This window comes from Pteropus medius, unplaced genomic scaffold, assembly GCF_902729225.1.
Source record: "Pteropus medius unplaced genomic scaffold, Ma_sr-lr_union100, whole genome shotgun sequence".
NCBI lineage: Eukaryota > Metazoa > Chordata > Mammalia > Chiroptera > Pteropodidae > Pteropus > Pteropus medius.
Window position 1 is genome coordinate 273,040 of NW_024344253.1, and position 10,634 is coordinate 283,673.

The 10,634-nt window shown below is 41.7% G+C and overlaps 1 protein-coding gene across 5 annotated transcripts in view; it reads left to right on the top strand.

Annotated features, from left to right (window-relative positions):
- The window catches only part of SLC44A3 (solute carrier family 44 member 3), a 77,840-nt gene extending 67,452 nt beyond the window's left edge, over positions 1–10,388 (top strand). For all 5 annotated transcript variants that reach the window (XM_039869515.1, XM_039869516.1, XM_039869517.1 and 2 more), the window contains 3 exons: positions 6,610–6,747; positions 8,868–9,104; positions 10,210–10,388. In XM_039869515.1, the coding sequence (XP_039725449.1) occupies positions 6,610–6,747; positions 8,868–9,104; positions 10,210–10,311 (477 nt within the window). In that variant the 3' untranslated portion in view covers positions 10,312–10,388. The remainder of the gene's footprint in view (positions 1–6,609; positions 6,748–8,867; positions 9,105–10,209) is intronic.
- Positions 10,389–10,634: the final 246 nt, after the last annotated feature.

Consider the following 10,634-nt stretch of genomic DNA (forward strand, 5'->3'; position numbering starts at 1 on the left):
TATGAAGAAATATTATTTGGAAGACATCCTTGATTTGCCAAAAGCACCCTCCTTTATCCATTCAACAAACATTAGCCTCGCAGAGAGGGCGGGGTCTGCAAGGTGCCCTGGCAGAAGCAGCAGCATCCTGCAGGGCAGTAGGAGGTGCAGCCAGCCCAGGGCAGGTGTGCGCGATGACAGGCGTGGTGGCAGTGCGGGGGACACCTCATTAAGAAACTGAGACTGTCATTGTCTAAGAAGCTATAAATGTTCAAGATCCTGACCAAGACAGAATAATAATGAAACTAAAATCAGGAGGTGGGAGAAAGTGAGGGGACTCATCTTTTACCATCCATGCTGCCTAAACCTAAGACACAGTCCTAAGAAATAATAAATTCTCTAACCTATTAACAATTTTTATAATGATTGCAGGAAGATTTTTTAGGAACCTAAGTATTCTGTATGAAGATACATTGACTAAAACTCAAATGTTCCTTCAGTGTCAGTTTAGTTTCATTCTCTTCTTGTGAGGTCAAATTACCAGTAGCATTTTTGTTTAATTAAAATGCCATGGAGAGCATGGTTGCATCTTTATAACTTATCTTCGCCTACACATCCCTCCTTCTGTCTGTGGATATTCACAGAGAAGGCGTGAGTGAGGTCACGTGACGTTAGCGATAATGATTTCCGAGGAGTGGGAGCTGAGTGATTTTCTTGATGTCTTCTTTGTCTCTTTCTATGTTGCTTGAGTTTTTAAATGATGAGCATGAAAATAATAAAGCCATTATTCCAAAAAATAAGCAAAACAAATAAATTTTAAAAGAGCAAACAAAATGGCACCGCTGTGCGCCTGGCTTTACGGGCAGCAGCAAGTCTAAGCAAAGGCTTGTTCCTTCCTTCACCCCATCTCTACCTGGTCCCGACCCTGAGGGGACTGGCAGGTGACCCCCACTCAACCTCTCACTGGATGTGGGCAACTGGTGACCAGTAAACTCTTGAAATGACTGGAATGGTGAATGCCAGGCCCTGCAGGGCCCAGAGGCTGTTTGCATACCTCCTCCCCTAGCATGTGTTTGTGGTAAAAACACAGCTTAGAATGGTTCCTGCAAGTTTTACTGTAGGTCCCTTGGATGTATGGGGATGTGTCTGGGCTCAAATTTCACTGTATTTCTTTCAGTTTGGAGGAAAGTATGAATACTTGTGTTCTGTAGTCATTGTCTAGTTTCTTAACTTTGTTTTAGTAATTCTTGTTTTATTTTGAGTTTATAAATATCAGAACTTTGTTAGAAAGACCTTCAGAAATAAAGCTAGCTATTCATGGCATGGTTTTTGGCAAATTCCTTCCCTCCTATACAGGGGAAAACTCTGTTTATCTTTTTGGAGAGTCAACAGAGCCTGGGGTTCACAGTTCCTCCACCCAAAGAAGGAACAGCTTCAGTTTAGAGGAAGGACAAATGGCTGCCCATAGCTGAGGAGGGACACAGGGCCCAACTGTGCTGGCTTTGGTTTTGACTTAAGGAGCAAAAATGTTCTTTCTGTGTAAAAGCTGCGATTAACATTCTTGGATAATTCTCAAAATAAATTAAAGAGGTAATCCAACTTTTCCGTTCCCTAAAGGTACTCTTAAATCTCCTACATTTTTCTTTAATAATTAGAGTTTTCTGTGAAATGAGAATAATAATACCCACACTGATTATTTCACCGAGTTGTGGTGAGAAGCAGATGAGGACGAATAAGAAGATACCGGGAGGGGCCTCATCCACTAAGAAGTGGACATTGAGTGTCTTTGGTGTAGAACTGTAAGGCTGGCAGACACCTCGGCCGGCAACAGACAAGGTGCGTGCAAGGTGGCGTTAGTGCAGGCCACTCTGCCTGTCTACGGAGGCAACGGAACTGGAACCCAGGCTCTCTCCATGAAGCCATCCTGCTACATCATGGCTTTTTTAATGACCCATCTCAGGAGAACACCACTTTATGGTTTTAAATCATTGGAAAGGAAAAGCACAAAGTACAGCTCAAAGTAAATGTTTTCCTGATGAGCCTGCATGGGTCAGAGGGCCACTTCCAGTAAGCGATGCCACATGAGCCGTGTGTGTGCGAGACGGGGGTGCTGCCTGGCCTCTCTGTGCTTTAGTTTCCTCACCAGCCCCATCCTCCAGTTGGTGTTGTTAAGAGGATTAAATGAGTTAGCGCATTAAGGAGAGGAGAGAATATGGCCTGGCACGTAGTCTGCACTCCTTGAATGCTTGCCATCATTATTCATTATGATTTATTTACACACAGAAGATGCATACCTGCCTCCTGACAGCAAATGAAACAAAACAACAACAAAACAAATTAGGAAGCTACTGTTAGGTCTGCGTCAAGCTATTTGGGACACATCACTAAGGCATCTCTTGAAGAGAGTTAGAAGGGAGCAGAGTACCTAGAAAGAGTGACAGTTCCCGAGACTCGTATTTCCTCTCCAGAGAAGAGCTTGTTTCCTTCAGGCCTGGGCCTGGCCTCGTGACTGTGGTACACGTAACTCCGGCAAAGCCCAGTAGGTCCTGTGGAGGCACCAAGTCAGCCCTGGGCATGAGCCTTGGGAGGTGCAGGGCTTGGTGGCTCCAGAGAAGATGCTAATGAGGTGAGATCTGCCCTGAACCTCCACAAGGCAGCCTGGGAGAGCTTCCAGAAACAGAGGGTGAAAATCACACGAGTCCTGAAACTTACCATCACTCCCCCTGCTCCACACACAGCATCTCAGTCAGGCTCACCGCAGTCAGGCTCATGACTCCTCCAGACCCATTTCCCACCACACTTCTCTGCTTGGCCCTGAGCCTCACATCGCTGCCTCCTGCTACTGCCACCTCAGCTCTCACCTACCCCATACCCTGCGGGGGACAGCCAACTTTGGGGACTAGCTAAATGCTGCTCTGAGAAGTCTTTCTAACCACTGCCTCCTGCACACCTCTTCCCACATCCCTCCCAGCTTATGCTTCTGTTCCTGTCGTTCCTCCATTCTTACTTGAGTGATTATATATTGTTCCCAAGTCTTCACAGCCACGCAGGACCTTCCTCTGAGTCATTCCCCACATCCTCCCTTTAATAGTTTGATAACACTACCCTTTTTTTCTCGCTTAAAGATTAGACTTCAGGATCTCCTGGTAAATTTTCACAACCAACACTACATGTCACCTAATCCTTATTATATATAATCCTTTCCACATATTGTTGGGGTTTGCCGGTTACCTTAGCGTGTTCACCTCGAGTCCTTTCAGTGCAGGCAAATATAGATGTTCTGAGCAAGGACAACCCCTGGGCCATGGACTGATAACAGTCTGTGGCCTGTTAGGAACTGGGCCACACAGCAGGAGGTGAGTGGCCAGTGAACAAGCGAAGAAGCTTCATCTGTATTTTCAGCTGCTCCCCAGCGCTGGCATCACCGCCTCAGCTCCATCCACCTCAGATCATCAGGCGTTAGATCCTCATTCGAGCACCGGTCCCTGGTGCCAAAAAAGTTAGGGACCGCTGACTTAGAACATTGAAACTTTAGTGCAGTCCATCTTCCAGCTGCCTGACAAGGAAGCAGCTTCTACTCAGAATAAATATAAATGAGCTAATGCTGAAACTGCAGAAACTTTCAGTCCATATCCTGTCTTGAGTGATTCTCTAGCTATTCACTTAGACATTAATTCTAGGTCTCTGTCACACTCAGAGTTAAAGCTTGTGGTAAATGAGAGTGGGAGAGTAACTGCAGGACGGCACGTGTAACTTCCCTGTCAGACTGGTTTGAATGCCCTCTTTCAGTGGGCATGAAACATTAAAAAAAATAAATGGTTATGGGCCCCAAAAAACCTGTGGAGTCAACATATGCCTGAGAAATTGCCATTTTCACCTTTAATCATTGTAGCCAAGGAGCTGTGAAGAGTGGTGCTAAATTGATTACAGGGCCATGGTCTTTAGGAAAAGGAAGTTCCCATAAAAACTGTCTTCTCCAGTATGGATCAGGAAGAACACTAAGAACCTCTGTTTAGAGGGGGCATTGGTGGGGCGATGGGTGGGGGACAGAGCCTGAATGCAGAGGAAGAGGTTGGCAGCATGCGATGGAACTGCAGCTTCAAAGAAAGACTGCGTGGGGCCTGGAATGGGGTCTGGAGAGCAAGTCCTGCCCTTCCGGGATCCCTGCGAGTGGGCGGGATTAGAGTCCAACATAGAGAAACCACTGGTCCTTCCAGCACTTCCTTGGTGCCTACAGAGTTGCCTCTGTGCTTCCCAGTGGTAAATGAGATCACGTTTGGTGAGATCTGGACGATAATTAGCACCCTTTGTTACATGCTTTCCATGTGCCAGGTGCTTTGCTAAGTGCCTTATGGGGAATATGGTCTTTAATCCTCCCAGCATCCCTTGGAAGCAGGTTCTGTAACTCTCTTTATAGATGAGGAAATCGAGGTCTAGAAAGAGGTGAAATCATTTGCCCACAAATGACAGCCAGTTGTAGAACTGGGATTTGAACCCAGAGACTATCTGGCTACAGGGCCTGTGCTTACCTTAACCTCCACCCTTTTAAATAGCATTTCGTTCTAATGAAAATTGATAGTGTAATGTTCAGAAGGTTAGAGTAAAAAAAAAAAAAAAAAAAAAAAAAAAAGCTTCCTGATTTGCCAGGGGACTTGGTTTACAGTCCATAAAGGAATGATTATGCTGTCATCGCCCCCGACCCACCCAACAAATGTGTTTTCGGAATTAATAAATTCATCATCAGGGTTCTAAGAACCTTAGATGACTGAAGATGCTTTGTTAAATAATGAGCAAATGAGTTTCCACATCCATACTCAAGACTTAAGTCCCCAAACCGGGAACAGCTTTCCACCAATAGCCATTTGCACACATTCAAAGTCAGAAACCTAAAGTTGTTTGTGTAATACCATTAAGGCATCCGAGGGACTTCATCTGACTAAGAATAACTCCTCTGAGGCAGACAGGGGAGGTGGGTGCCCAGCCTTTTGTCTTTAAAAACCAATCGTTCCTTTCCAGTTGGCTTGCTGAAGAAGGAGCTTGGTAAAGTGGGTCAGTTAATTTTACTCCTTCAACCTCATGCTTGTTACTCCTCTCCATCTCCATCACTTACTCTGATTAAGTCAGCCTGGCCTTGTTGGGAGCTGAATTACTGCAACAGGACTCCAAATTGGTTTCCTTACAGTGTTTCTGAGTGGGTGTGTGATAATTTGTATATCCTTTGTATATAATTTTATCCTTTGTTTCTGAGTGGGTGTGTGATAATTTGTATATCCTTTGTATATAATTTTATCCTTTGTCCGAGCCAAATGGAATGACAGAAATCCAAGCAGGTAATATTTTCCCAAGAAAGCTATAAATTCTTTGTTATAAACTGCAGGGCAAATAGTATTTTTATAGTTTTCAAGGGAAATATAAAAAATAGATGTTTTTGAAATGATCATATAGTTGGTATTTTAAAAAATGACCTAAGAAATCTTCTCATGTGAACATAAACTGTCTCTCTCTCTCTTTCTCTGATTAAGTAATCCCATTTCTGGAAATTCATCCATAAGAAATCCAAAATCGGGAAATTAAGATGTTCAGTGCATAGTTATTTATAATAGTAAAATATTTGAATAGGCTAATATGCCCTAGCTACATGCACACATACATACCACAGATGGAATATGTATCTATTAAAAATTAAAATTATAAAAACCATGGAGCAACATGAAAATGCTTATTACACAGAGGAAAAAGGTCAGATATACAATGACACTGCATTGTATATTTTTTCATCTCTAGGTTTCTATTCAGTTTGTTTTCCACTCTGCCTCTTCATTCTCCACACCATGAGATTCATCCCTTATGGTCACTGCTCCTTCCATTGTTTCCTTGGCATCTTTAGCATAGTCCCTTGAGTGCTTTGTCTCAGATTCTCTTCATGTGTTCTGCTGTTTATTTCCTTGGGTTGTCTGTAAATTTTTCCTGTGAACACTTTTCATCTTCTTCAAGGATGGTTGTCTGTAGGACTTCACCTTTCCCTGGAAGGGTGGGGAAGGGGTATGATTTTCTTTGCCTTCCCAGACCGCAGTAATTTCAGCGGTCCCAGGCAGATGGTGTACATCTTTACCACTTTCTTGGGATGGTTGGTTGAGTGCGAATTGAGTACAAATCCTGAATTTGTGCAGGGAGCTCAGTTCCCTTGCTAGGACCTGAGCATTGTCTCTTACCCATAAGGGGTTAGGTCCCCAACCCCAAAAGCCTTTACTGATCCCATGCCCATTGAGTCTTTGGGTTCCGCTCCTACCAGTCCCTAGGAGCTGCGTTGTTTCCAGCACCTAAACTTCCTTTCTGGCCCTCAAACTCTGCTGTGCATTGAAAAATAATTTATACTTTATTACTCATTTCTATATGTTTGTAATGGGATGTTCAATCCACCATACTGACCAAAAGTACTTCCTTATCTTTTCCATTTACTGTGACTATGAAAATATATATGCATATAATCTGACTGGAAGGGACTATAAAATGAAATGATTTGTTATGGGTTTATAGTAATCATTTTTCTTTTGAAAATATTCTGTGTTGTCATTATATTGTCTTTAAAACAGTAAGAATCATCTTTTTAACTATTGTCTCTTGTTTCAGAATGCATATACTACCACAGCCATTAATGGGACAGATTTTTGTACATCAGCAAAAGATGCACTCAAACTCTTATCTAAGAATTCAAGTCATTTCACATCTGTTAACTGCTTTGGAGACTTCATAATTTTTCTAGGAAAGGTGAGATGTCGTCACTAAAATAATAAACGAAGGAACTTGGGATCCCAAAATTAAGTCATTCAATAAGGCTTAACACGAGAACGAAGGTTTCTTGAGTGCTTACTCTATGGCAGAAGCTCCCTTATGTCGTTTAATACTCAGCCCTGCGAACTATCCCTGTGTTGCAGATGAGGACACTAAGGTTTAATAACTTGTCCAGGATCCCACCATAGGTAGAGCCAGGCTTTGAATCCTGGTCTCACTCTCTTACCTGTGAGTCATGCTTTCTACTATTCTCAGTACCACTTTTTCATGTCTAAAATAAAAATGCTACTAGCCTCAGAAAATGGATAACTTTGGGGAGGGATGTCATATAATATATGGAAAAAGTATTGAAACCTGATAAAATGTCTACATTATGTGAGGGCATTAAATCCATAAGTAGACAGAATTGTTGATGTTACTAATGGAGCCAAGGTTACGTTTCTACCGTCACCTGAGTAGTCTGCAAGGAACTACCTGTAATCTTGTGGACAAAGGAGTGTCTTGGGGCTCCAGCATCTCATGGTGTGAAGGACGAGTCTTGAAGTTGGGATCTTTAACTCTGAACCTCAGTCGTCATACCTATAAACTAAAGATGACATATGCCTTTTCTAGGTCGAGGGGGGAGTAACTGAAATATTGATGAAAGTGGTGTCCCAGCCCCACCTTACTCAAGCTTCAAGTTGGAGGTTCTTTTACTGTGCCACAGTGTGTCTCTTTCCATGTGATTGTCACCCACTGGGCCTAATTCTGCACCCTTGGTTCTCCTAACCCCACTTACACTTGACTGCCTTTCAAATTCTTGATCAGAGATGTTCTGACCTTCCTGCCACATCTTCGCTATTCCAAGCTAGACATCCTCGCTTCTTCCAAACATTCCTCCACATAGGACACGAATGCCGGGGTCTTTGGTGGTGCCCCAGAGTAAATAAGATCTCAGTTTCCAGTTGTGACCTGGAAATACCAAATATGGGGACTTTATTTATTAAAATATCGGCTCTTTATTTAGCATTTTGTGTCTGTGGCATTTGGTGTCTCTCTTGTGCATTACTATCATAGTTAGCTGTGTTGGTAACAAGTTATGCCATGCTTGGATTGCACAGGTGTGTGTTAATTACGCATATATTTTAAGGCTCAGCTGGGCCCTCGAGACTTTCCACGTGACATTAGCTTAGAAGCACAAACTGCTTATGCCTTTCAAAACAGCCCAAATAATCTTAGTTTTGGCTGTATTTAAATGGCTAATATTATTTATGTTATCTTGGTAGGATTATAGGTGATATATTTTCTAATAACTACTTCCAGACATTTTTGGAGTGGGATTTCATCTTTATAAAAGATTTATCTTTTATTTTAAGCAACAATCCATTTTCATATACTTCCTGTCAAGAACACATAATTGTTAATAATATTCTAATGAGCATGTGAAATTGGTGATTCTTTGTTGTTGTTGTTGTTTTTGAGTGAAGTAGCATTCAGACAGTCATGTCCATCTTTGTGGATATCCAAGGGCAATGCAGACTCCAGATGTGCTCCATCTTGTCTATTAAAGAATTAGGTACACCCTAGCCTGTAATCCTGTTCCCGGAAATATAATTATTACATATAGCCAAGCCTGGAGTAATCCTATTATCTCCTCACACCAGCATTGAAAAACCCTTTTGTTTGATCCCTAAGGTAAAAATAATCACATATGAAATTACAATGTATCCACTCAATGGATTCGTCGTACTGTTGTTAAAAAATGGCATTTATGAAAAAGTTTTTAAATGAGGATGCTTATTGTGATGTTAAGAGAAAAAACAAGTTTACGAAGTATCATTATATCTACGTAAATACAAAACTAGGCACAGGTAGAATGAAAGTACATATACTCTTCCCATCTTCCGAATTAATTAAGTTTTTTTGTATCATAGCTTTTCATTTCTTTTCCCTATTTCATGCTACCAAATTTTCTGACGAGCATTTTTTACAATGGGGTACCCACAAATGCTCCCACACACATGCGTGTATATGATACTATGGTATCTAACAATCTTTTTTACAATATTCTAACCAACCAGTTTATAAAGATTTGCAAAAAACTCTTGTTTTGACAGGTGTTAGTGGTGTGTTTCACTGTTTTTGGAGGACTGATGGCATTTAACTACCACCGTGCACTCCAGGTGTGGGCAATACCATTGCTATTGGTTGCTTTTTTTGCCTACTTAGTGGCCCATAGTTTTTTATCTGTGTTTGAAACTGTGCTGGATGCACTTTTCCTGTGCTTTGCTGTTGATCTGGAAACAAATGATGGATCATCAGAAAAGCCCTACTTTATGGACCAAGAGATTTTGGTAAGCAGACATTTCATTTCCTGTTGTAATCTCCATCTTCATAAAAGTGTTGAGAACTGACGTATAAAGGAGGCACGTACCTATCTTCACCTTCGTTTCCTGGGGGCTCTCTGAACGTTTCCCACATGGCGTGAATGTGTCCTATGAGTGAGACATGGGCTGTTTTCTGAGGCTGAACCCACCCCTCTTATTGTAACCTTCTCCTTGGAGGCAAATGAAGCCGAACCATTAACACTGACCAAGTGACATTGGGTCGGAGGTGTTCTGGACACAGTAGCAGTCCAAGTCCCTTTGGTGCTAATGGCTTGGTCTGGCCTTTCAGATGATCTGGAGGTTTAACAGCTGATCTTTTCTAAAGCATTTTTGTGTCACCAAGTGTCACGTCAAACTTATTATATGTGAGGGGCACACACTCCAGTGAAGAGTAATCCCCATCTGTGCTAGTATGGACAGATCTGCAATCCCAGGCCCTTTATTAACCCAAGCAGACCACCACAAGAAAAGCCACACCCTCAGCGGAGGCCCACGCTGCCTCAGTCTGGAAATAGCAGGCAGCTGTTTCCAACAGCTTTTGCAACACAGTTGTTATTTGCCTTATCCTGTGTAGACAGTGATATTTTAAGAGCTGTATGAAGTCTCTCATCTCTTTCCGTTGTCTGGTTATGATGTTTTAATAATTTTCTTTCATTCTATTGCAATAAAACTTAGATATTAAAGTCCCTTTGCTTTTAAACAAAGCAGACCATCCTTCCATTCAGCCAGCCACTGAAGTTCAACGGGCACTTCTATAGTTTTATAAGTAATGTGTCCTCATCCTTCTCCATATAAAACATAAAAACACCATAGCAGATTAGCTAATTTGTACATACTCTCAAGCAAATATTTCTGATGGTGGTATGAAGCTAACCAGGTCTTCTTTTTCTGATTTACACTTTATTGATTAAAAATTGGAATTAAAAATCCACTGTGAAATCTAACCCCCAAAATATTTTAATTCAACAAGGGAAACTTTTTAGAGAAATTCCCCAAAATGGTATGGCCAAGTGAATGGTTGCCCACAATGTAGACACACAACCCTGGTCTAACTCATTCTTTTGTTTTTCAGAGTTTTATAAAAAGGATCAATAAATTAAATGATGCAAGGGCACAGAGAGATAAGAACTTAAGGAACGAAGAAGGAACAGAACTCCGGCCCATTGTGAGATAAGCGCCCATTAGGTATTTGTACCTGGAAAAAGTTTCCCTCCTTTAAGAGACGTTCACAGAATAAATGATAAACCCTGATAGACTGTATTCTTCTTCTTCATTCTTTGGTCCATATTGTTTGGCCATGTTACAGTATTAGGATCATAAAAGTTTACAACCTTTTTGTACCTAATGAGACAGAAAAACCTTTTAAGACCATGTTTATATGCATCAGTTAAAAAGTACACTATGTAAATACTTATTTCACGGCACTGATGAAAAGCATATCCCTCACCGACAACCAGTAAATAAACCTTAGCAGAAATCTCTGGAATGCTGCCCTAG